Source organism: Megalobrama amblycephala, linkage group LG13, assembly GCF_018812025.1.
Source record: "Megalobrama amblycephala isolate DHTTF-2021 linkage group LG13, ASM1881202v1, whole genome shotgun sequence".
Lineage (NCBI taxonomy): Eukaryota > Metazoa > Chordata > Actinopteri > Cypriniformes > Xenocyprididae > Megalobrama > Megalobrama amblycephala.
In genome coordinates this window covers 2,151,315-2,179,202 of record NC_063056.1, presented here as the reverse complement: position 1 = coordinate 2,179,202, position 27,888 = coordinate 2,151,315, and the positions used below count along the sequence as shown (strand labels likewise).

The window sequence follows — 27,888 nt, the reverse complement described above, 5'->3', positions numbered from 1 at the left end:
GCAGATAGTTCGAATTCGCCACCAATTTGCCCAAACGTAAAATTGTTATGGTTATGCATCATTTCAATAGACATTCAACTAACAATAAGTAACTTTGCAAATACAGTACATGCCAAGTAATTCTCATTGGAGTATTAGTAGACTGTTAGGTTAGGGTTCGGTTAGTAGAATAAGTTGACATAGTTGCAAAATTTATTATAGTGTGTACAATGTCTGTTGGGGAGCATCAAAATAAAGTGTAATCCTAGTTATAAACTGCTGTGAGAGTATGTTGGACCATGTATTTATGTATTACCACACGTCATTTACAAGTTCCATAAAACGTTTTGAATAAATACTGATAATAAAATTGAAAACCATAATTAATCATTGATGACGATACTGTGTATGCACATCAAGGAAACAACATGAAACACTCCAAACGAGATCACTCCCATTAAAAGCAACAAAACTACTTAAAGAGATACTATACTTACTTAGAGAGATGTGGTGTCTATATAGTCATTGCATGCAAATTATATTGGGGAGACAAATTGAGACAAATTGCAAATTGAGGTGGGAAAAAAATCTGCAAGGCAAACATTTTAAGGCTTTTATAGGCACACTCCCAATGCAAATAATGTTGCAAAAGGTAGGCACTATAATTATGCTGATCATTTTAGCCTAAAAGTGCAGCTTATGGAGAGCGTTCCAGATCCGTCACTTATGAGGTTCATTTCCATTGGATGCTGGCTCGGAAGGCAGATCATGACGCTCTAGGCAACCCCCCAGTTTGCTTGTGCCTAGAATCGGCCCTGCCTACACGAACACTACTCAACATGCCCTCAAATTGTTTTCGGTGGCCTGCGTGATGTTGTCATCACTGTGACAACCGCAGCTGCAATAATCAAAACCATGTCTTCTTAGCATATCAATAAGCTGTATGACTGTATACACAACGTGAGGGTTGAAATGTGTCAACTGGTAGAGATGCTGCTGGACTGCTCATACCCTGTATATTCTCAGTACCATTTTAAAAATCCAACACAAGCAGAAAACTATGTACTCTGTTCTGCTTTCTGTGCAGGCAGTTTAATTGTTTATAATGGGAGAAATTCAGATGTGATGCTTCACTCATGTCCAGTGTAAACGTGTCATAACAGGTTGATTATGATTGGCAAGCAACAATGTAGCATTTCACAAGTATATTCGTATGTGCTACCATTAAAAAGTTTGGGGTTGGTGAGATTTTTTTTTTATTATTATTTGTTTATTTTTTTTACAAAATTTCTTATGCTCACCAAAGATGCATTATTTGATACAAAATAAAAACAGTAATACTGTGAAATATTATTAGAACTTAAATATCTGTTTTCTATGTGAATATATAGTAAAGTTTAATTTATTTCTGTGATGAAAGCTGAATTTTCAGCATCATTACTCCAGTCTTCAGTGTCACATGATCCTTCAGAAATCATTCTGATATGATGATTTGATGCTCAAGAAACATTTATGATTATTATCAATGCTGAAAACAGTCGTGCTGCTTCATATTGTTGTTGAAATTGAGACACATCAGGATTCTTTGATGAAAAGAAAGTTAAAAAGAAACAGTATTTAATTGAAACAGAAGTCTTTTATAGCATTATAAATGTCTTTACTGTTACATTTGATCCATTTAATGCATCCTTGCTGATTAAAAGTATTATTATTATTATTATTTATTTATTTATTTATTTTTTAAAAAAGCATTCATTTGCTTTAAACTCAACTGTGAAGTTATTTTTACACTGATCTTATCATTCATTCATATTACACTCTAAAAAATGCTGGGTTAAAAACAACCCAAGATGAAAATGGACAAAACCAGTGGTTTGGTTAAATGTCTGACGTGCAGGGCAGTTTTATTTAACCCAACTAAAAATGACTATATGTCTGGCTTAAAATAAACCCAAAATAGGTTGGAAATTAAATTAAATCAGACACATAATTACTAGAGGCAACAATAATAATCAAAAGAGGGGTTAAAACAACCCATTCGCTGGGTTTGACCATTTTCAACCCAACTTAGGTTGTTTTTAACTCAGCATTTTTTAGAGTGTATGAATATATTTCATATATTATATCAAGCTCCAAATAAAACAGAAAGTAATCAAATGACTTCAAATGATCTCCAAAGTATCCTGGTCTACACTGTATACTCTCTTTTCAATCCTACATTATAGTTTTGAGCCCTCAAACTTATTTTAGAGGCTTAAAATTTAAATTACACATTTCCAAGCCCAGAACAGAGGTTTTATACAGTGTAATTGTGAATGTGAGATTATACCCAGTACAATAATTCTTCAAAGAAACATCGGTTTTGACACAGTAAAGTCGTTATGCCTCCTCCAGAACTGATGGAGGGCCTGCTGTCTGAACACTGACACCAGCTAAGACGGCTGTGCCCCTAAAACTGACATTTAGTTCAATTTCACTACTTTTACTGGTAGAATTGGTATAATTTCCGTCAAAATAAAGGCTTCTGTCTCGAATTATTGGATTGTCTATAATTATTCCCAGAGGGGGCAAATTAATGCCAGAAGTGAGCAGATGTTGTCTCGCTACCTTCCTTTTTTTCTTCTAAAGTCCTTTGACAAGATATTTTTATCTCTAGCACATCAATGTACTGGCAAACTGCAAACTCTAGACTGCTCTGAAAGCTTGTCAAGGCCAATTACAGTCTGTCCTGCTCTCGTCTTGTGGGGGGGTTTGCCGGGGAATGTTACGACAACACACACACACCCTCCGCTTTCACACCAGACGATCCGACCGTGGCCAATTGAGGAGCAGTGACTAAGAGAGATGTCTGATATATCGGTTGGAGCAATGGATACTGCTATTGAACACAGGGAGTGCAGAAAAATGCTCTCTTCTCTGAAATGTGTTCATTCCTATCGTAGTCTTTGTGGAGTCTAATGAGGATATCGAAGGGCAGTGTTTGCTCCTGTGTGCATGTGTGTGAATGTGTGTGTGCTTAATAAGCTCTATAGGGGGAAAACTAATGCCAGATTTTTCACTTTGTGTCCTCTCGGCAGTATGTGCTTGAGTTTTATTTTATCGCATCTTCATGCCATCTGCTGTGTGCGCACACACACACACACACACACACACACAGTTAATCTTATTTTCATATCTGTTTCCTCTCTACGCTGAAAGTATCTCGTTTCATTGTGGAAGTGTGTCAGGATTGTTCTCCATCCTGAAATGAATTAAGGACGCCTTATAAATTACAGTGCAATTTCTTAATAATGTATTTGAAATTGAATTGAGGTAATGAACAGGAGGCAGAATTCTACTTCAAATTTTAGCAAAATTAAGATGGAATGAAATTCAAAGTAATAACTTTATATAACTTATATAAGTTTTTAATAATGCAAATTTTCAGTAAGAATTAACATGATAAAATGTTATCATACACAATCTTACGTAAATTAATACTTTTTTTTCAGCGAAGGGTATATTAAATTGATCAAAAGTGACAGTGAAGACATTTATAATGCTTCTAAATATTCCTATTGCAAATGCTTTTCGCTGAACTTTGTTCATCAAAAAATCCTGAAAAAAAAAAAAAAAATGTATCACGTTTCCCACATAAATACAAAGCAGCACTTTCAACATTGATAATAATCATAAATGTTTCTTGAGCAGCAAATCATCATATTAGAATGATTTCTGAAGGATCATGTGACACTGAAGACTGGAGTAATGATGCTGAAAATACAGCTTTAAATCACAGAAATAAATTACATTTTAAAATACATTAAAATAGACTTTTTTTTTTCTCTTATGCTCACCAAAGATGCATTTTTTGATACACAATAAAAACAGTAATACTGTGAAATATTATTACAACTTAAATAGATGTTAAATATATGAATATATAGTAAAGTGTATATATAACAAGCTGAATTTGTGTACTATACATGTCAGATGAATGCTTATTATTTGTTATAAAGCTGTTGTGTTATTATGTAGAATTTCTATTCAACAAATTCCAGTTATTCATAATATAAATTCCAATTAAACATCTTTGGAGGTGGTGGCCAAGTCTATATATATATATTCACATTTATCATTTGAAAGAGAGCCAGATTTGCTCAACCTTGCAGGTTTGTACAGAAATTTGTGTGGAAAAGAGCAGACCTGAGTGCAATCAAAACAGTATTGGAGGGTGCAGTCTGACTCACGTGGTCCATCAGTTCTCGGACCATGCCGTTCCACTGGCCCGTGCTCTCTTCCTGCGCTCCGTACTTGCCGTCCTCCACCAGTCGCACCTCATAGGTGAAGCCCAGGATAGCAGCCAGCTCTCGCAGCAGGTCGATGCAGAAGCCCTCGAAACGATCGTTACCGTACAACGGCTTATCTGACTTCTTGAACATCACGTAAGGCTCTTCCTGTGGAGGGAGAAGACATTGTGCTCTGATTGTCTGGAATATGTCTGATATATGCACCTTATAATGCATTGTACGGTCTTTTGAATAACTGTAACCATTACAATATGTATCTATTCATTGTCAAAATTTTCAGAAATTATAATGCATTGAAACACATGAAGCAATTTCAGATGTAACAAGTAATCTGCAAATATCATAATGCATTTTAATGATGGTTACAGTTATTTATGAAAATATACAATGAATTGATTTGGAACAAAATGAGGGTGAGTGAAAGATGACAGTTTTCATTTTTGATCGAACGATCCCTTTAACATTGTGTTAACTCTTGTGATGCATGAGCAACAAATCAGCAATTTATGAGACAGCTGATCTTGGCAATAAGAATGTAGATATCTGGTTTACACTACAGGAAGCTGGTGTGAACAGATCCTTCTATACCAGCGAGACTATTCAGGAACATTTGTCATGCCAGGAGAGCTGCAGCAGAGAGAGATAAGCGCTTTCCCGCCCCCACGCTGCTTACCGCCCGCATATTCACAGTCCTAATGAACCAATGAGAGGCAGCCTGTTCACAGCAGGAGCCCGGCATAGAAACAACAGTTCTTCTCATGCATCAACGCATTATGTGTACTGTGTACAAACTATTTTTGCTTTTTCAACGTTTTATTTTTCAGATTTTTGCTTAAATTCTCGGACCTTTGAAAACACTGTCAGTTCAGACACCTTAAGGCTTGTCCAAACTGAACGTTTCAAATCGCAGAGAGATCTAATCACACCAGGAGTGAAACGAAAAAGCAAGTCGCTTAGTCAGGTGCTTTAATGCAGAACAGCCCATTTAACAATAAAGATATCAGTCACTTTCATAAAATATAAAAGCCATCTGGTAATACAGTTATTACCCGTTTTAAAGGGGACCTATAATGCACCTTTAACAAGATGTAATATCAGTCTCTGGTGTCTCCAGAATGTGTCTGTGAAGTTTCAGCTCAAAATACCCCACAGATCATTTATTATCGCTTGTCAAATTTGACCCTATTTGGGTGTGAGAAAAAATGAGAGAGAAAAAAAATGCTGATTTTGTGTGTCTCTCTTTAAATGCAAATGAGCTGCTGCTCCCGGCCCCCTTTCCAGAAGAGGGCGGAGCTTTGACAGCTCGTAGATAATGTTGACTTTAACAACAACAAATAAAATACATTATTATTTCTAATTTTTAGAACTTGATATATTATGTTTGATGAAAGCACAGACCAACATACACCTTTTTTTTCCATAAGTTGAGTGCAAAAAAAAGGACATTTGCATTGCCTGAAATGATTTTGCAAGCAAAACTGTCAAATAGCAATGGTAAATATGTCCATACCTTAAGGCATTAAGTTTTGACATATCAAATAATAACAACTGTAATGATCCCATCTTAAACCCTTTTGTTTTGTAAGCAATTGCACTTTATTTTACATCTTCCATGTAGTAACAATATCAACAGCTGTTATTCACATCTACACTATATGGACAAAAGTATTTGGATGCACTTCTTAATTATTTTCAGGTCTTTTAATCAGGTGTATAAAATCAAGCACCCATGCAATCTGCATTTACAAACATTTTGAAAAATTGGGTCATTTTGAATGATACTGTGAGAGGATGCCACATTTGCAATAAGTCAGTTCTAAAAAATGTTATCCCTGCTAGATTTTCCACAGTCAGAAAGGCATCTAAGCTTACGATACTCCTACATCCTATGCCATGCATCGGGTCAGAGGCTTCAGAAGGCCTTTATTAACCCCCTGGAGTTGTATGGATTACTTTTATGATTGATTGATGCACTTTTTTGGGCTTCAAAATCTCAAGTGCTATTCACTACCATTATAATGCTTGGAAGAGCCAAAATATTTTTTTTATATAACTGATTGTGTTTGTCTGGAAGAAAATAGTCATATACACCTAGGATGGCTTAAGGGTGAGTAAATCATGGAATAATTTTCATTTTTGGATGAACTAACTCTTTAACTGGCCCACACAGAACCCTGACCTCAACCATATCGAACACTTTTGGGATGAAATGGAGTGTAAATCGTGACCCAGGCCTTCTCGCCCAACATCAGTGCCTGACTTCACAAATGCTCTACACTCCAAAATCTTTTGGAAAGCCTTCCCAGAACAGTTGAAGCTGTTTTATAGCTGCAAAGGGGGGACCAACTCTATGTCATTAAAGTCCCTGTTGATGTAATGGTCAGGTGTCCCAATACTTTTGTCCATGTAGTGTGTTTGGAATGCTAGGTTCAGATACATAACCCAAGTGCTTATATCCTATTGGTGTCTTTTTAAAAAGAAGTTGACACAAAACCTTGCTTTGCCATCAGATTTTTTTTTTTTTTTTTTTCACTGCTGTGTGCAGGTTCATAGGAACGCACTATTTAGATTCAAAGTCTCATTCAGAACACATCTATCTTTATTTTCAGTGTTATAGTGTTGATAAAAATAAATAATAATAAGTGGTGTTTAATAAGGAAAGTGCTTCTATTATTATTACTCATATTATTATTCTCTTTGTACTTGGTGATGTGAGGCTTGGATGCATGGAAACCCATTCTCGGTAACTTCATATCAATGCCTTATCGAACACTCTTAGCAACAAGGTGAAAACCCTTAGCAACCGCATAGCATCTTGACTGAGAGTTTTCTATGCACCAGTCACAATTTCTTTTGTGCAATGTAAAAACGTACTTTCATGTTTCATCTACGCAAGTCTGCTCATGAATTCTGCTTCACTAAATTCGGAGCCGCTCTAGCATTCATGGTGCATGAGATCTAAATCAAAACGGCCAATAAGAGCTTTTACATTAGAGCTCTGAGATGTTAGCGGTCTGGCAGACCGGGAACCTGTGTTGCTTCCAGCTCAGTCAGAGCTACCTTTAGTTTATGAACACTGACCGCACACTCCTTCAGGCCTGTAGCGTTCAGATCAAATTTTCATTGGCCGAAAGCTGTGTCAAATAACCCCGTTGAGCTCTTTGTGCTTGAGCAATGTTTGTACATGTGTGTATTTCCATGGAAACAGTGCCGAAGTTGGAGAGGGTTGCTCACAGTGAGCGATAACATTTCATAACCGTCTGAGCTTTTTAAACACACGTAGCACTGACTTATACTCACTGAGCGCTGCGGCTTTCTTTTCCATTTGGCTTTTGTTTGTGAATGGTTTTACATTCAGCTGGGTTTCATTTAGAGTGCCGAACTCAAACATCTGCGAGATCTACCAGTCTGCACAGCCAACGTGTCGCTCAGAAGAGTGACATTTTGCAAATGGGATTTTAATTAGTTCAGTGATTTTACAATTATTTTTGATCAATCTTAAAATGCATCCTTTAGCATTGTCTTTTTCTATTACTTGTTGTCTCCTCTCTCCTTCCAAATGAAATGTCAATTTGTGATGAAAGACAGTGAGTGAGAGAGCGTATACTTGAAAGCTTGTCTCTGTGCGTGTACGCATGTTTACGCCAAACAGAAAGCAGATCATTCAAGGTCAGAAAGCTGCAGTGGCTGATGGGTAGGACAGCTTCCCACAACTCTGAAAAAGATGCATTTTAATATCTGAAAATGCTCTGGAATGCTTTGAAGTACTTGTGAAACATTTCATGGAAAAATAGCAGGAGATGCATTACATTTTCACAAGTGCCAGAGGTCTTTGATTAATGTTACTGAAAACCTGCTATCTCTGCATTACGAACCTTGATCAACAATACGCATCTAAAGACTTCTGCACTCTGAAGACACTTGAGTGGCTTCAGAAGTTTGTTAAAAGTGACTTTGTTTCTTCTTAAACCTTATTTTATATTGAATACATTTTTGGTAACTCTCACAAAACCTGTCTAGAATATGTAGTGATCATTTTGCACTCCACAAATCATAAAAAATAAATAAATAAGATATTATATTTTGGCCGTTTGGGAATGAAGGCTATTTGAAGACCATTAAGATGTTTTGCACTGCATTTTTTTTTATTTTATTTTTTTTTATGTGATAATAATGGAACAATACAAACATTATGGCCCACAAAGGACAACAACATATTTTTAAGGGTAGGACTCCACTACCTCAGGCCTAATGAGGACGCTAGGACATTTAAGATCATCATCAAAGACCCAGGACTACAGCCAGTCCCCTGACAACAACGATTTGACATAAATTTAAAATAATATAAAATTGATATTTTATACAATGTTTTCTTTATTTTGATTTTGAAGTGCAATATAACCCAGACATGTTCTTAAGTTTTGTGAGATTTACCCATTTAATGTTTTAAAAAGCATTGCACATACAATTTGCTCTTCGTTATCTTATATAATATATGCATTTATCTATATGTTTTGGGAAACAATATGTTTTGTCAAACAGTAACGTAAATCAGCTGAAACCTGACAACTGTGGAATTCTAACAGAATTCTGTCTGTTGAAATCCCTTAAATGTCTAATATATTATTTGTACTGCCATTACCACCACTATCATTTGTCCTACTGTGAAACATCTTGGCTAGCCAGGAATTGCATTCAGTTCTGTTTGTTATTGTCACGATCACCATCAGTTCCTGTCACTTCCCGGACTCCAATTCCCATCATCCCCCTCAGCCAGTCACATGCTCACACTCCACACCAATCACCTATCGCCACATACAGCTTTGCACATCACTTGGACTATAAAGGACTGTCACACACACCACCTCACCGCGAAGTCTTGTTTACCTTGTGTGCAATTCCGAGCGTTTATATCCTGTCTGCCTGTAGTTACCGTTCCTGTCTGTTACCCGTTATTGACCCGTTGCTGCCTGTCCTGACCCTTGCCTTGTCTGCTGTTCTGTGAATGATATCTGCCTGTCCTGATCTTTGCCTGTTTCCTGACTATGACTCTACCTGTCCCTTGCTGTTCCTGTTTGCCCCTGATCGACCCAGCCTGTACGACTATGCTCACTTTAAATAAAAGCTTGCAAATGGATCTCTGCCTGAGTCCCGATTCGTTACAGAAGACTTCGCCGCCACCACGATCCAGCAGCTTTCCCAGAGAGCATTTGCACAGTATGGAGGTTACACAACTATTATTATGGAGTACGCAGGGCACACGATCCTTGGAGGAATATATTGGTGAATATCTGGACATTGCTTATTATTCTGATCTGCCTGACTGTGCTTTGATAGACTTTTTTTGTGATGGCGTTAACCAGCCACTCCAAAATAAATGAAGACAAGAAGGACCATGTTTATCACTCAGCAGTTTTATGGATTATGCTTTATTGACTGTTGGCTCTCCATTTACTGTGGGTGTCGCGGAAAAATGCGACACCACGGTGAATTATGTAATGGCTGCCACGCCAGAGGACACTCATAACATGGCGGCTACCATAATAACAACACCAAGTCAAGTTAGCTCTGGCTATCCTGAACCAAGTCAAGTCACCGCTGATCTCCATGAACAAAGTCAAGTCACCGATGATCTTCATGAGCCAAGTCAAGTCACAGCAGATCGCCCAGAGCAACGCCACGTCTCCGTTGATCGCCCAGAGCAACACCACGTCTCCGCTGATCGCCCAGAGCAATGTCACGTCTCTAGATCAGTCTAGGAGCGGAGAGGGTTGCGTTCCAGTGTGGCTGATTCACCGCTGACTTCGCTTCGCACGCTAGCCAGCCGGCCGCTCCGCACGCATGTTCGCCGGTTGCTATGGACTCGTGTTTGCCGGTTGCAACGCAATCAAGTTCGCCGGTTGCAACGCACTCAAGCACCCTGGACGCGATGGACACGATGGCTGCTTTGCCAGTGCCCACGGGCAAGATGGCCGCTCCTTTGGTACTTATGGATGTAGGGGGCGTTCCAGCCATTGAGTCCGCTCCAGAACCCGCTTCAGCCAGTGAGTCTGTTCCAGAACCCGCTCCAACCGGTGAACCATCGCCTCATCCTCGGAGGAGGAGGAGGAGGAGGAGGAGGAAGAAGGCTTCTTCTGTTCTCCAAGGCTCAGAAGCCTTTTAAGAGCCCGCTGTGGGTCTGGAGACCACTCCAGAGGTCTCTCCTGCTCCGCCCAAGTGTCGTGCTCTGCCAGCACCGCTCAAGCTCCTAGCCCTGCCAGCGTCGCCTAAGCTGCTTGCTCTGCCAGCATCGCCCAAGCCTCTAGCCCTGCCAGCGCCACCCAAGCTGCTTGCTCTGCCAGCTCCGCCCAAGCTCCTTGATCTGCCAGCGCCGCCCAAGCTGCTTGCTCTGCCAGCACCGCCCAAGCTCCTTGCTCTGCCAGCACCGCCCAAGCCTCTAGCTCTGCCAGCACCGCCCAAGCCTCTAGCCCTGCCAGCGCCGCCCAAGCTCCTTGCTCTGCCAGCACCACTCAAGCGTCTTGCCCTGCCGGAGCCACCCGAACTCCTTGCTCACGAGCCCGCAACGGACCCAGTTGAAATCCCCAATAACTTTTTTGGGGGAGGGCAGTATACCTGAGGGTGGGGAGCTTGTGGGTGGGGACCCTGCCCGGCCACTGCCCGGCCACTGCCGTCATCGGCCTTTGTACTGTCATGGCCGCCCATGGACTGTGGCCCACTATGGCCATTAATGGACTCTGACCCGCCGTGGTCATTCACGTACTCTGTCTCGCCGTGGCTGCCTGAGCCACCTGACCTGCCGTGGCTGCCTGAGCTACCTGACCTGCCATGGCTGCCTGACCCACCTGACCTGTCATGGCTGCCTGAGCCACCTGACCTACCATGGCTGCCTGAGCCACCTGACCTGCCGTGGCTGCCTGAGCCACCTGACCTGCCGTGGCTGCCCGAACCACCTGACCCGCCGTGGATTCATGGCACTCCTGACCTGCACTGGCTGCCTGTGGCACCTGACCCGCCATGGCTGCCCGTGGCACCTGACCCGCCATGGTTACCCATGGCACCTGATCCACTGTGACTGCCCTGGAATCTGCATTGGAGACCATGTTCCCACCGTAGCTCCAATGCACCCACCCCCCTCCCTATTCGTGCCATTTACGTCGCGTGGACGTGCCTTCCGGAAGGGGGGCGTTATGTCACGATCACCGTCAGTTCCTGTCACTTCCCGGACTCCAATTCCCATCATCCCCCTCAGCCAGTCACATGCTCACACTCCACACCAATCACCTATCGCCACATACAGCTTTGCACATCACTTGGACTATAAAGGACTGGTCACACACACCACCTCACCGCGAAGTCTTGTTTACCTTGTGTGCAGTTCCGAGCGTTTATATCCTGTCTGCCTGTAGTTACCGTTCCTGTCTGTTACCCGTTATTGACCCGTTGCTGCCTGTCCTGACCCTTGCCTTGTCCGCTGTTCTGTGAATGATATCTGCCTGTCCTGATCTTTGCCTGTTTCCTGACTATGACTCTACCTGTCCCTTGCTGTTCCTGTTTGCCCCTGATCGACCCAGCCTGTACGACTATGCTCACTTTAAATAAAAGCTTGCAAATGGATCTCTGCCTGAGTCCCGATTCGTTACAGTTATCATTAAAGTCTGTCATTTATATAACACTCTTCCTACAAATAGATGGATAGTTTTTGGGTTACACTTTATTTTGATGGTCCACTTCATGTTAATGCTCCATAACAGACATTCTACTGAATATAAATAATTTTGCAACTACATGTCAACTTATTCTACTAACCCGGACTCTAATACTCTACTAAGAGTTTACTTACTTTTGGTTAGTAGAATGTCTAAAATGGACCATCGAAATGAAGCGCAAACAGCTTTTGATATGCAAGACTAAAAAATCTGAGGCAAGGGCAAAGTTTAATTCGGATCTAGCTTTCTAATAAACCTGGAATTGTATACTACGAATATTGTTGGCTCTTTGATGAACCTATTATATTCCTCTATTGTATAAGTCACTTTGGATAATAGTGTTTGCTAAATGCATAAATGTAAATGTAATGTTACATATCTGTCTATGAAGCATCCAAACTCCCTTAGCCAATTTATACTGCAACCTCCCCCGGAACAGCAAATATTTCATCTAAACTCATAAAAGAGCAATTAAGAGAATACAAACTCTAATTAAACCAGTAATCCATTCAGCAGATGGGAGAGAAACTACCCCTAAAGGCTAAGTCACCTTCCATTACTCGCCATCTAATTAAAAAATGGAAGATTTTTACTCTTAGAAACAAATGATACTTGTTCATTCATAACTTTTTAAAAATAAACCACAAGTTTTATCAATTTTCCAATTCATTTTGTAGCAGTGCAATTGAATCCAGTTGCAAAGCTACAAAATGATTGCTACTTCCTGAACTCAACAACCCTAGACTGCTAGTTTAAATTGTAATGCTGAAAACATTCAGCTATTAATCACAGACTTGGAGAACAAAACATCCTTTGAAGATAAGAAAATAAGACAAAATCAAACTGCGTTATGATGTGTGAGTAAACTATTCCTCATCTGATGCTTACTGCATACAAAACTAGCAACCACTATCTGGAAATTGGCGGTTCCAATCAGCCTGGCTGGCTTCTGTAGTTTCCAGCAGTTTGAGTGCACTAGTCTGCCTGGAAACAAGTTTACAAGGCCAACGTTTGTCAGGTTATCCAGGCAAGTTGTGTGTAAGCACCAGGAAATGTAGCTTACAAAAATTAACATAGGAGAAAATGTATACACAAATGATAATACAGTGATTTTAACAAATATTAATACAAGACAACCTTTAGAACAATCTTATGCAAAGTCAGTGAATAGATATAGCAGGATCAGAAATTAACTAGGGTTTGGTGATTCAATACACAGTGGTGTTTTGTAACTAAATTAATCTCCGTTTTTGAACAAACTGGTTGAGTGAATGATTCACTGACCCATTCATAAAGACTTTCACTTTCTTCAGTCCTGAATAAATCAGCCTTTTTGAATGAATTGGTTGAATGAATGAGCTGATAACTTACTCATTAAAGGGGTCATGAACTGTGTTGTTTTATTGTTTTATAATGTTTCCTGGGGTGCTCTTATAATGTTACTATGCTTTTGACATCAAAAATTGTCATCATTTAGAAATAAAATGAATTTTTCCTACCCTGATTTTAGCCCTCTGATTTGAACGCTCTGTTTTAAGGGGCGTGTCTGCTGTGAGACTTCAGTGTAAACGCCAACTGCTGTGATTGGCTGACATCTTTCCATTTGAAATAGCTTTCTCAAAAACTTTTAGCACGTTTTTACTATTATAGCTCTCAAGGTTTACTAATCGTGAAAAATTGTTAATTATAGCATTACATTTATACCTACGGCATTATATTTAGATTGTGAAAGGTTGCAGTGATGAACATTGTAGTCAATCACAGACATGTTGTTGAGAGCATGAAAGCAGTGATCTTGTCGTTGTAACTCGATTTTTGCACACTAATGAATGCTTTCATCATCACTAACAGTGCAAACGCGATGCAAGTTTTGGCTTAAGTCCAGAACTCAGTCACTGATAAACTCGTGCTGTTTGATTGACAGCTCCGGCATCCTTTGATCGCTTTCTATATATAATTTAATCACCATTTAAATAACATTTTATTTTCATCCAAGAGAAACAAGATGAAGTTGAGCGTTTAGTCACTGGTTTGATTTACTGACACATGGACAAAGAACATCTGACTGTACATGAATCATTAATATCAGATCAGACATTAGAATTAACACAGTTACTGACATGTTGTTGCATTACTGTCGAGTTCATATCGTAAAAGTCTGTTTGCAAAGCCTGTGCCGAAATGTGATTGATTTACCAAAGAATCCACAGTGAAATGTACCGAATATAAATAAATAAAGCTCAACTGAGACATTCACATTGTTGAAAATAACCATATTCCTAGCATTAGGATCCTTTGAAAGGTAATGTTATTTTAGTCCTGTATCACTCTTCTCTCCTCCTCACCTCACTAAGGGGCCGTTCACAAATCGTGCACAAGTCAGTTATTTCAAATGTAGCCACGCGGCAGGCGCACTCATAATGGAAGCGACGTGGTCGCGACACACATGTGCATTTTCCAGCCGCATTGAGATGAAAACTTCTCAAATTTTCAGAATGCCGCAAGCACACCGCAGGTCATGTGACAAGAACTAACCGATCAGCGTCGGCCTTTCCGTAACAAAACATCAAAATCTCAGCCGAACAGCTGATCATAGCTGTAGAGGGTGTTTTTTATATCTCATCTCCATAAATATATCTAGTAGTAAAGCTAATGCAAGGGCTAGAAATCAATTTATCCTTTGCTGAAACGTCCTACTCCTCGTGGAGAGCGCAGTACATGGTTACATAGAAATGACAGATGCCACAGGAGTGCAATCGCTTTGGAAAGAAGGAGAAAGTGGTGCGGCCACTCTTTCCACATGTTTTTAGACACGATATGCGAACGGCCCCTAACATGCCAGTGGGCGGAGCTAACGTTGCAGTGATGAAGTAGGCATTGATTTCTTCTGTGGAGGCGGAGTTTCACCTATCAGACACATTCCAGGATCAGTCGTTCTCTGGGTCTGGTGTCAATAAAAGCTTTTATTGGACTAACAAGGACGTTTTCAGTTCTGAAACGTATAGGATATTCTTAGTACGATGACCTCTTATATACCTCTCAAAAGCTCAAGAAAAAGTTGATTTATCAGTTCATGACCCCTTTAAAGGTGACTTTAAGGTGAATTTCCAACTAATGCCAGTTTAAAGGGTCATGAAACCCCAGAACACATTTTTTGAGCTGTGAACAGATATGTATTTGTGTAGTTTGAATACGAACACATGAAAAATAAGATTGTTATGATATACATGCATGCGGAGCACGCATATGATCGGTTTCAGCGCGGAGCTCCGCAATGAGTTTAACAACACTAGCCATGTGGATTATAGAGCATAAAGTATCCATGTTTAAAGTTTATATAGACGTATTTCACATATTCTTCTGCAACAAACATTAACCAGCACGGTGTATACACACATATTTCATCAAGTCTTCTTCAAATGAAATATATGTGCAAACTGGACACTGATATGTGTATCTGAACGCAATGACACGATTATTCTGATGAACAAAAGACTTAGAGAATGGACAAAATTAACCCTTAAATGCATACCTCGGGTCTTTAGTGACCCGGGACGTCATTCACTACCCTCCTCCTCGTTCATTTTTTAAAGTTAGACATCAACCTTCTTGGTATTCCTCAATCAATTAATTATAAAGAATATAACATGAAAAAAATCATAAAATTATAATAATATTTTTTGTAAAAAATTGAATAGGGTCGCAAACGACCTGAGGTGTGTATGAGTTTACATATATTTTTTTCTGCACAACAATAATTGAATCTAAGATGACAGAATAAGTGCAATTCACCTTTATTCCACAAGGTGGCAATGTCTGATACACAATGCTGAAGTGACGACTCATTTAGACAGAAAACGAAATAATAAGAGAAACATGAAATGGCTCAGTGATTTACTGCAGAGCAAGTACTGAACGCCATCAAATATGACTGTAACTGTTACTGAATGGATCTGGTGAAGCTGTTAGCGATCGAAATATTGATTTTGAAAATGTTGAAAATTCTATACTTCTGAGAATATGTTTGAGATCGCGAATGGGCTCATATTCGTGACCTCAAACATAAAACTAGCCCATTATTTGCTGAATTTACTGGGAAATGAGCTTTGACGAGGACAGTGATGATGGCATAAAACATCTGCTCAAACGGAGCCCTTTCAAGCTCCAAAAGATAACAAAATACGATTTATTTTATTCTTCTGTAATTGTTACTCTAATATCAGAGGAGTTTTATATTATCACGACAGGTAGAGATCCTTCCGTGTTAGATATAGATCCGGGTCGATAAAGACCCGAATATGTAAGAATGATTGGCGAAACAGTCATGCATTTAAGGGTTAAACTATGTCTTTATTCTTTCTCTGTTAAACTATGTGTCGTTTATCATGAAACTATAGTGCTCGTAAACGTAATCAAAGTAGCCTATTACTAGCCCTTTTATATATTCTTTCGCATTTCTCCCTTGTGCTTGGGAGTTTGTTGTAATTTTCTCCGTGCTCATATATTAATATTCATTATTCTGTATAATGAGTGCGTTGTAGGTCTGTGATTCATTGGTTGTTCTCTCCCCTCTTCCCCCCCTCTACACTCCCACTTTTCCAGAGCTTTACACGCCCATTTTAACAAAGTTTTTCCAGCTCAGAGGTGTGAACGACCAGGCTAAAACAGGGGGGTTTCATGACCCTTTAAGTTGATATATTCTTGTTATAGAATATAGTTGTGGCCTAATGGTTAGAGAGGCATGGTAACCCGAAGGTTATAGGTTTGAGTCTCAATACTGGCAGGAAATGACTGAGGTGCCCTTTAGCAAGGTACCTAACCCCCAATTACTCCCTGGACGCCACAGCAAAAATGGTTGCCCACTGCTCCGGGTGTGTGTGTCCACGGTTTGCAGTGTGTGTGCATTCACTACTCCTAATGTGTGTGCGCTAACTTGGATGGGTTAAATGCAGAGGACAAATTCTGAGTGTGGGTTACCTTACTTGGCCTTTACATGTCACTTTCACTTATAGTTTTAGTTTCTTTATTCAACATTTTATATTATTATATATATTATATTATTATATATTAACATTAAATGCAGTGTAAATGCATTCATACCACCTCTGAGCTGCATTAAACAGTGTGTGCAGATATCTAAATGGCACTTCAGATGCAGCTTCTGTGTCACCTCTGCATTGCAAAGATGTTGCTACTGATTTAATTTGATTGGTAACAGCCACATAGTGTCTTATTTTATTTACATTTATTTATTACATGTAAGAATTCAACATAAAATATGACACATACCTTTAATAAGGTTAGAAAAATTGTCCTTAAACAAGTAAAAAATGCCCCTTAATTAATTTAAGGGGGCAAATATTGAAAAGTTGATTTCTGTCACTGCTGAACAGTCAATGAAAGTGTTTGCTTCATATAACAGTGATAAGGTCTCTCAACTCATCTTTCATTACTTTTTTTAGAAATGTTAGAGCAAACCTGCAGCATGTTTGCTCACAGCCTATTAATAACAATTTCCTTTCTGCAGCGGCACAATGACGGCTTCAGAGGCAAACCTGAGGGCATTAAACTTTCATGTAAGGACTGACATTCACCGCTCAGCATTCACCCCTCCCAGCAGTCTCCTCTCACACTTTCTCTCCTTTCATTCATGACAGCTTTGATCCTTGGCCGCCTGACTCAGGCAACTAGCATTTGTAGCATTTAATGCATTCTGATCGGTCACTGAGAGAGAATGGAAACACTCACACTACACTCAGTTTAATGAATTTGCCCTTTTCTCTTGGATTTATTTAGTTTATTGACAAAAGTAAACTTACTGTGGAGTTCTGATAAACCATAATGATTAGAGATGCACCGATACTACATTTCTCCCCAGACACAGATTATTCAGAATGATATCTGCTGATACTGATACTGATTTTTCTTAAGAAAAAAAAAAAAAAAAAAAAAAAAAAAAACTGAATAACTGTAAACTATACTGGGAACCATCTCATTTGATACATTGCATGAGACATGATACACTTTTATAAGTTGCACTGTATCTTTCAACATACCTTCTGATGTTCATGCTTGTTTTTTCATGCTACAACTTGTATTAAAGTGAGAGAAAATACTCGTGCTGCTGCTTGAACTGAGGAGCTACAGTGATATGTCAGTGTCAATGGCGTCAAAACAAGACTTTGTTCCTTATCAGAAGTAGCACAAAGCTCTTTGTAATTATTTTATTATCGCTATTTTTTGTTTAACTGTTAATATTTCTTTTTAACTGTTAATGCATTATTGTTGCATTCAGTTTCCCTAAATTCAACGTGAGACATTTTCTTCACACACACACTTTGACAAGTTTTTCTGCCCTATTTTGATTGATAGGATATAATCTGTCCTGATCATCAACTGTTTTTAAACAATTGGCCGATGGTCGATAGTGAAAATAATTGCTTTTATCGTCAAATACCGATTATTGGTCGATACAACTTATCAACTATTTGTCAGAAGATAAACATGTTTGATGGCTTCATTCAGGGTTATTATCATTAATTAAAACTAAAACCATTGAAAAAAAAAAAAAAAAAAAAAAAAAAAAAAAAATATATATATATATATATATATATATATATATATATATACAGTATATATATATATATATATATATATATATATATATATATATACTAATTAAAAAAATTTAATTTAAAATGAATAAACTATAGTATTAAAATTAGTAAAATTAACAAACTATAATAGTATATCAATGATACTAAAATAACAGGGTTCATTGTACTGCACATGGGTCATTCTTGTTATGCAGAACCTTTTAAGCTTACATAAGTTATTTTTTACTCATCTTTAGAAATTTTATCAAATAATGTTCTTAAATGAGGTAAATATTAGAGCAAAGCATTACAGAATTCACCAACTCCCTTGCTAATGTTCCAATAATAATGACGTTAGAAAATATTAACATTAAATTGATACTGGGAACATAGGAAAACATTTAAATTGATCATCACTCTCATAACTCATCTCATCTCAGTTTTCAGCATCAACTCTTGATGCTGTTTGTAATAATGTTGTAAGGCAGGGAAATTTGTGCACAAATTCTAAGCTGGAATCTGTAAATATGTTCCAATATTTAAAACAGTTTGACAGCAAGTCCATCATCAGAAACACTGAGTGATGCAACAGTGAAGGAATATAGAGGCATAAAGCAGTGAAGACATTTTCCTGTTTTATTTTCTGACTCAGAATACTGTCGTTCTGCATGATCAAAGGGACGAAAACTGAAGATGTGGAAATTCAGAAATGCAGAGATTGACACAAATGTCAATTGACTGACTGTTTCCTGTGGCACTAAAGCAGTTAACCTCTATGTTGTCATTTTGTTTTCATCCTTTCAATCAAAAGGTAATTTTAATGCAAGTTCGTGACGTGTTTTGACACAACACATCAACTTTGCAACCTGTGGTACATGTGCAAACAGCACTGGCACGTGATCAGTAGCGTGAGAGGTGCATGTATTTCATTTAGATGAATTCATTCTCACCGGCATCTACATTTTGAGGTGATCATTCCTCATAGTCACACAGTGATGTTAAGTTATGAGCTAAAATACAATTAAAGAGTAAGAATTAAACTTGTGCAAATCAACAGAAGCATGCAGCTTTAACAAACCACTGGTGCAGCCACTGTACATCACGAGCCGCTCAACGCTCGACGCAGATCAAGGCAGCAGCATGTGCTTGAAATGTGAAATGTGAAGTTAGTTTTGCTTCAATTGCACTGCGTGATTGAGTAGATGATAGATCAGTTTGTTCTGATGTATTTGTTGCTCTTAGCTTTCAGGGGAAAAAAGAGAAATTACCGCTATCAGTGTTAGAGATTTTCAACTCAGTATACAGTCCTGAATATTCCACACACACATCTCACAATGATGGTGATGAGCAAAATTCACACCATTACATATACAATACGGGTTCAGTATAGGGTCACACTGGAAATCTGTTATTTATGAAAAAAAAAAAGAAAAAAAAAACGCTTCGGAAAAAATTTGTATGAAGTACTTGATGTGAAATGATTATGCTTAAATACAATGTGTTAAACAATTATAAATGCATTAAATCACCACTTAATGACAAAGAAGGTTGCCAATCTTTACCAGTAGAAATTCATTTGAGATCCCTTCAATAGCTCCTAGACAGCAATATGATTGATGGACAATAGCAAAGATAGCTAGCAGCTGTCTCTCAGATGTTTCTCCCCAGAAAAAGGTCCCACAATAGAGTTCGAAAAGAATCAGTCTATGCTCAGATTTGCCAAAATGTCAAAGTCTGCAATGAGATCTCAACAAGCTCAAACATTTCAGAACAAATTCCCCCAAAAGCAAATGATCTGGGGCCGTATTCACATCTCATTTTCTTTTGTTAAATATGAGTTGTTTTTACATGGATTTTGATCGGATCGATGTCTACAATATTTAACAATACTTTTAAAGTTGGGACAAATTGTGAATAAAAAAGGAATGCAATAATTTACAAATCTCATAAACTTATATTTTATTCACAATAGAATATAGATAACATATCAAATGTTGAAAGTGAGACATTTTGAAATGTCATGCCAAATATTGGCTCATTTTGGATTTCATGAGAGCTACACATTCCAAAAAAGTTGGGACAGGTAGCAATAAGAGGCTGGAAAAGTTAAATGTACATATAAGGAACAGCTGGAGGACCAATTTGCAACTTATTAGGTCAATTGGCAACATGATTGGGTATAAAAAGAGCCTCTCAGAGTGGCAGTGTCTCTCAGAAGTCAAGATGGGCAGAGGATCACCAATTCCCCCAATGCTGCGGTGAAAAATAGTGGAGCAATATCAGAAAGGAGTTTCTCAGAGAAAAAATGCAAAGAGCTTGAAGTTATCATCATCTACAGTGCATAATATCATCCAAAGATTCAGAGAATCTGGAACAATCTCTGTGCGTAAGGGTCAAGGCCGGAAAACCATACTGGATGCCCATGATCTTCGGGCCCTTAGACGGCACTGCATCACATACAGGAATGCTACTGTAATGGAAATCACAACATGGGCTCAGGAATACTTCCAGAACACAATCCACCGTGCCATTCGCTGTTGCCGGCTAAAACTGTATAGATCAAAAAAGAAGCCATAACTAAACATGATCCAGAAGCGCAGGCGTTTTCTCTGGGCCAAGGCTCATTTAAAATGGACTGTGGCAAAGTGAAAAACTGTTCTGTGGTCAGACGAATCAAAATTTGAAGTTCTTTTTGGAAAACTGGGACGCCATGTCATCCGGACTAAAGAGGACAAGGACAACCCAAGTTGTTATCAGCGCTCAGTTCAGAAGCCTGCATCTCTGATGGTATGGGGTTGCATGAGTGTGTGTGGCATGGCCAGCTTACACATCTGGAAAGGCACCATCAACGCTGAAAGGTATATCCAAGTTCTAGAACAACACATGCTCCCATCCAAACGTCGTCTCTTTCAGGGAAGACCTTGCATTTTCCAACATGACAATGCCAGACCACATACTGCATCAATTACAACATCATGGCTGCGTAGAAGAAGGATCCGGGTACTGAAATGGGCAGCCTGCAGTCCAGATATTTCACCCATAGAAAACATTTGGCGCATCATGAAGAGGAAGATGCGACAAAGAAGACCTAAGACAGTTGAGCAACTAGAAGCCTGTATTAGACAAGAATGGGACAACATTCCTATTCCTAACTTACTTACAGTAAGTATCATTTTGTTATCATATCTCCAATACGTACATAAAAATTAGACTGAAATTATACTCTATAATTTTTAGTTTAGCATACTAATAGTACACTTGAATAAAATTTTGCAAGGCAAAAATCAACTAACTCACAGAACTAATACTTAAACGAGAGCAGTGAGATATTTCAAAGAGTAGTGAACTTATACAATTGTCTCTACAGAAATTGAAGAGTTCTCTTAGTATATTTCATCAATAGGCATGGCATCTCAAAAGATGACAGGAACAAAGCTCCTATCCTGATTGGTGGTGAGAGACCGGAATTGTTGGAACAGCCTCAAACCACAAACCTTGAGTGTTCCGTCACTCAGGGACTATGATATAGTGCAATCTGACATGAGTGAGCTGCCTTTGGCTTCAAATATCAGAGAAGTTTGAGAAAAGAAGGTGAAGGAGCAATAATATATATATTTATATATATTATATCTCTTGGAGAGAGTTTTCAGGGTCTGCTGTCAGTGTCAGTGGCCTAGTGTCAGTGTAAGAGAATTTAAAAATGCTATTCCACACAATTTGACTCAAATAAAATGTATGAGTTAAATGAAACAGCAAGAACACATGAAAAACAGAAACACAGCAGTGAATAGTGTAATGTACAGTACAATGCTGCACATACAGGACCCATTTCACTGCAGTTTATTTTATTTTACTTTATTATTTGATTTTAAGTATAAACCTAATTACATTGTTACATATATGCTTAATAATAATCTACTACTAATAATAATAATATTAATAATAATTATGATAATAATAAAACTATTTGCCAAAACATATTCTCTGAAAACAAGCAACATTTATAATATTTTATGAGTAAGGTAAAATAAGACAAAAATACTGATTAAGAAAATTATATCTATATTTTATACACACTTATGGGCAATCACTGAAATATTATGCATGCAACCAATAAAAGATAATTAATTTTATTTACCAGTATAGTGGACACCACCAGTGATCTGTTGGAGAGAGAGTCAGTCACATTGGCTGCCTTTCCCTTCTGATTCTCTGTCATGTTCAAACCACTTGTAGGATCCCATGTCCCAATCTGCGAAGAAACATTTAATATTTTCATAAATCTATAACATGATACAAAAAAAAAAAAAAAAAAAAAAAAAAAAAATGAGAGAGAGAGAGAATGAATACTTCAATAACACAATAAAGACAAGTTCCAACATCCGATGAGTTCTCTTGTAGAACCATTGAATCTATAAAACAGTTTCCTTTCGAGGGAATTCAACACTGCATCAGAATGTTGACACTATGGGAACGCTTTTGCATGACTGCATCTGAAGAACTTGGCATCATCTGAACCGTACCTTGTTCAAGAACTTGCAAACTTATGGGTTCAATATGCTAAAGCTGAAACATATTGTGTTACAAATCAAGTTTGAGGACTGCTTTGCTACAATAGAAGATACTTACTTTCTCCATACTTCATCAGTACAGAAAGTTCTTCAGGTTCGCTTTCGGGGGCAAAGCTTGCCAATATCAGGTTCTTCCGTTCGGCCTAGCCCTGTTACCTCACACCTTCACGAAGTGCATGAATGCATCTCTGTCTCCATTGTGTTTCCAGGGCAATGCTCAATTTCATTTACGACTGATTTATTCTAGCTCAGTCTGGGCACATGAGGTGCTTGGTGTTAAGACTAAACTGTAAGAAGAATGTGCTTTCTCCATAACAGTGAACCACTTTTCTTGAAGTGATATGGGACTCGACTATGATGCAGGCACATCTGTCTCCTGTTCGTATCAAGTTGATTCTCTCAAGATGAGGCTAGGCTAAGCTGTCGTGTAAAACCGTGTCAGAGACTGTTGGGACTCATGACAGTCGTGTCCAATGTGTTTCTTTTGGGCCTTCCAAACATGCAGTAGTGACTCAAGACCAAGGGGTTTTCCCTGAGGGGCAACCCATTTTGCATCATCAGGGTTACATGCAGATGCCTTTGTACCCTAGTGATGTGGAAGAAGCCAAAGTTCCTGTGCTGGGGACCTCCTGTCGTCACAAGACACTAATGACAGACACTTCCCTTCATGGACTAGGGTGCGGTCCTAGACAGCTGCTCAACTTGAGGTCTGTGGATAGGTCACCATCCTTTATGGCACATAAATTGCCTGGTGATGATGGCTGTATTTCTAGCACTGAGATACTTCCTCTCAGATCTCAAAGGATACCATGTCCATGCACCGTCTATGCAGTTTGGTGCACCAGATACTCCTCTGGGCCCAGGGCAGGCTGCTTTCAGTGAGGGCAGTTTACATCCATGGGCACCTGAATCATCTTGTTGAGGCAGGGGCTGAGGCCCGGGGAATGGAGACTCCTTGCAGAAACAGTGGAGTTGATTAGAAGTAGTTTGGCCAGGCAGAAGTGGATTGTTCGCATTAGAGGAAACAACACACTGTCCGCTTTGGTTCTCCCTCACACATACAGTTCCATTGGGGCTGGATGCCATGGTTCAGATGTGGCAGAGGCTACGCCTGTACACTCTTCCCCTGATTGCTCTGCTCCCGGGACTTCTAGAGAGGGTTTGGCCCCTGAGTGAAAAAGTGAATGTGACATATGAAGGCCAAGTATGGTAACCCATACTCAGAATTTGTCCTCTGCATTTAACTCATCCAGTTAGTGCACATACATTAGGAAGCATGAGTAGGAAGCGTGAATGCACACGCTTCAAACCATGGACACACACACCTGGAGCAGTGGGCAGACATTTTTACTGTGGCGCCTGGGAAGCAATTGGGGGTTAGGTACCTTGTTTAAGGGCACCTCAGTTATTTCCTGATGGTATTGAAAATTGAACCCCCAACCATCGGGTTACCAGTCTGACACTTTAGGCCACTACTGCCCCGTAAATAAGCCACAGAGATAAGTGGTAGACATAACCGGGGGATCAACTCTTGAGCTCTGGTCTATCAACTGAAGTTTTTGAGACCATCCTTAACTCTAGAGGTCCCTCCACAAGGAAACTGTATGCCTTAAAGTGTAATCACTTCACTTTATGTGCAGAGAGCGTCATTTGGATCCAGTTAACTGCCTGGTTTGTTCAGTTCTGGAGTTCCTTCAGGATTGCTTTTCTGTTGGGTTAACCCTCTCCACATTGAAGGTTTACTTAGTGGACACAGCTGCTTACCACATACCTTTCGGTGGTGGTTCAAAGGGGAGACACCATGTTCCCCAACTGTGAGCAGTTTCCTATATGGGACTTTGCGGCAGATGGTGGACCAAGAGTTTTGCTTTGCCCAGTTCGAGCACTCTATTGTTATGTGTACAAAGTATCTTAGTGGTGTAAACCTGTCCAGTTGTTGCTGTGCTTTGGTTTCCCTAGACAGGGTTCATCAGTATCCAAGCAACACATAAGCAAATAGATCATTGAGGCCGTTTCTGTGGCTCACGAGGTGTAGGAGAATGGCTTCCTTTAAGGCATTGTTATCATTGATTTCCCTTCAAGATGTTTGTGATACAACAGGCTGGTCCACTCTGCATACCTTCATCAGGTTCTACCCCAGGCTCTCAAGTGCTTGCGACTTGAGTTTTGTGCTCGTTGCAATTCACAACTTTTGGGCAGGCATTTGTTCAGTATGGTGTAGTGGGTGTGAACATTCCCATAGCGTCAAAAATAACTCTGGTTCCCTGAGAAGGAAACGAGACGCTGCGTCACTTCCTGCATGCCTGGGAGTGACTTACTTTAGCCTATAAGAAGCTGACCAGGTGTGTCCTTTATAGCCATCATCTGTCAAGAGACTATGTTTCACCAGTGAGATTGGAGTGATTTCACATGCTTCAGACGCAGTCATGCAGAAGTGTTCCCATAGCGTCACCATTCTGACGCAGCATCTCATTCCCTTCTCAGGGAGCAAAGGGTTACAGTTGTAAATGAGACATTTTAGTGAATGTTGTCTGGGTTCTTTACTCATTGGGACATTATCTGTGCAGAGGCTTACAGGAAGTGATGCGAAGACCAAGAAATAAGCATGCACAAGAGAGCAAAATGGAGAGATGGAAAAAAAAGAGAGCAAGTAAATGAGAATTGCTTCAGCGGACTGCAATCCCATTCCCCCCTTCTCAAACCCGTCTCATTTACTTCAGAGGACCCTCTTGAGAACTGACAACTCGAAACAAGATGACAAAGTGCAGACGTTCACGCACGTTCAACCATCAAAAAACAAAGTACTTCAGAAAACACACAGCCTGTAGTTTGTAATTGCAAATCACCTGTTTAATTCAGACTTCATAAGGCTAAAGGGCTACTGAGGGCCTTATTATTAATGGGATAAATTATTCATGAAGGTGCAGACTCATGTGGAAGAGAACTGGGAGGTCACGGTTTGCTTAGAGGCTCTCCGTATGTGTGTGTGTGTGTGTGTGTGTGTGCGGGGAGGATTTTTATTGTCTGTCATTAAGTGGATGGGTAAGTGTGTGTATTTTCAGGTGTACACACATTTGTCCTTATGAAGGACAGCAGGTACATAACTAAGGGCATATGAAACCAGAGGATTTCAGCACCTTCTCTAGCCCCTCTTCCTTCAGGCTGATCACATCCAGATCGAAATCTGTCCTCAGGCCGTTGGTCCTGTTGAAATTTATCCGTCCAGTCAAGCCATCCCAGTGGGCCTGGAGGTGTAAGAAAAATATTCATTATAGCCAACCTGCAACATCCAATGAATTCCTCCTTTCTGGCCGAACAGTGAATATACATCATTTATCACACTTTTATATGTTTTTCAAATCTGATCTGCAGGACGGATTGTCCACATTGTCATTGTGCAGCTCATGTGATCAGATCGGTTTGCTGAGGACAGTTATTATAGCTAACCAAAAGAAAAACTACGAACAAAAAAACTTCTGTTACTTGAAATTAAAATGAACTTTAACTAAAATTTAATAAGATATGTAAAATAAATAAATAAATAAACATTTTATTTAAAGTCAGGTTACCTTTATTTATATAGTGCTTTTTACAATGCAGATTGTGTCAAAGCAGCTTTACGGTGATAACAGGAACATAATTTGGGCTGCACAGCAGCTCTAGAAGAATATGGTGTCATTGTCCAGCTTAAGTAAATTCAGTATTGATTCATTCTGTTGTAAAAATCATTAGTTATTCATTAAGTTCAGTTCATTTCAGCTAGTTTCCAAGGCAAAAATTCTCATTTTCATTTAGTTTAACTTGATTTACTAAAATAACTAAAACTAAAAAAGTGAAATAATAATAATAATAATAATAATAAAAATGATTAAAAGCTATATAGACATTATGGCTGGGCATTGACACAAATTTCAGGATTCGATTTCGATTTACAAGCTTACCATTCGATTTAACTGCGATCACAATTTGATTTTTATATTGATTCATATATATATATATATATATATATATATATATATATATATATATATATATAAATTCAAACCAGAATGTAAGACAAATTTAAAAAAAATGAATAAAAATCACAAAAACAAAATAAAATGACAAAAACTTACTAAAATTAATATAATAAAATGATTTAATTTAATGAAAACAGAAAATATATATATATACATATATTAATAAAACTTGATACTAAAATAAAACTGGTTCCGTTTTTAACTTATCTACTACACATTTCTATAACAATAATGCTATTTTTTTCACAATTTTTGTCAAATTATGCAGAAGACTAAAATATGTGTGTTTACGCTGTGAAATGATCTTAAAAAAAAATACTTTTTTTATTATGCATTCATATCCACTGCATTGTAACAGTTCTGAAAGGCTGTTTCATGTCGTATGATGTAATGCTTCTCCCCACCTCATGGGGGATCTAGGGAGGTTTCGAAAGGAAAGGCTATCCTTTTAAGAGAGATGTACGGTGGCCGAGAGAGCTCAACACGCTGCAAATGAAGAAAACACATGCAAATAGAAAAAACACCAGCAAATAAAGAAAACATCTTCATCAGTTTGACAACACATGTGCTGCAAATTCCACAACACTTACAAATAGACAAACGCGCTGCAAATAGGCCTGCTCATAATGCACATACGATCAGAATGTTAACAAACAAAAGTGTTGTGGAGTTTGCAGCGCGTTTGTCTTTTTGTAAGCGTTGTGGAATTTGCAGCACATGTGTTGTCA

At 38.8% G+C, this 27,888-nt stretch overlaps 1 protein-coding gene across 1 annotated transcript in view; it reads right to left on the bottom strand.

Moving 5' to 3' along the window:
• grik2 (glutamate receptor, ionotropic, kainate 2) overlaps positions 1-27,888 on the bottom strand; it is a 245,140-nt gene that overhangs the window by 67,624 nt on the left and 149,628 nt on the right. The window contains exons 9-11 of the mRNA XM_048152799.1: positions 26,279-26,386; positions 22,709-22,822; positions 4,209-4,415 (exon numbers count right to left, since the gene is read on the bottom strand). Coding sequence (XP_048008756.1) covers positions 4,209-4,415; positions 22,709-22,822; positions 26,279-26,386 — 429 coding nt within the window. The remainder of the gene's footprint in view (positions 1-4,208; positions 4,416-22,708; positions 22,823-26,278; positions 26,387-27,888) is intronic.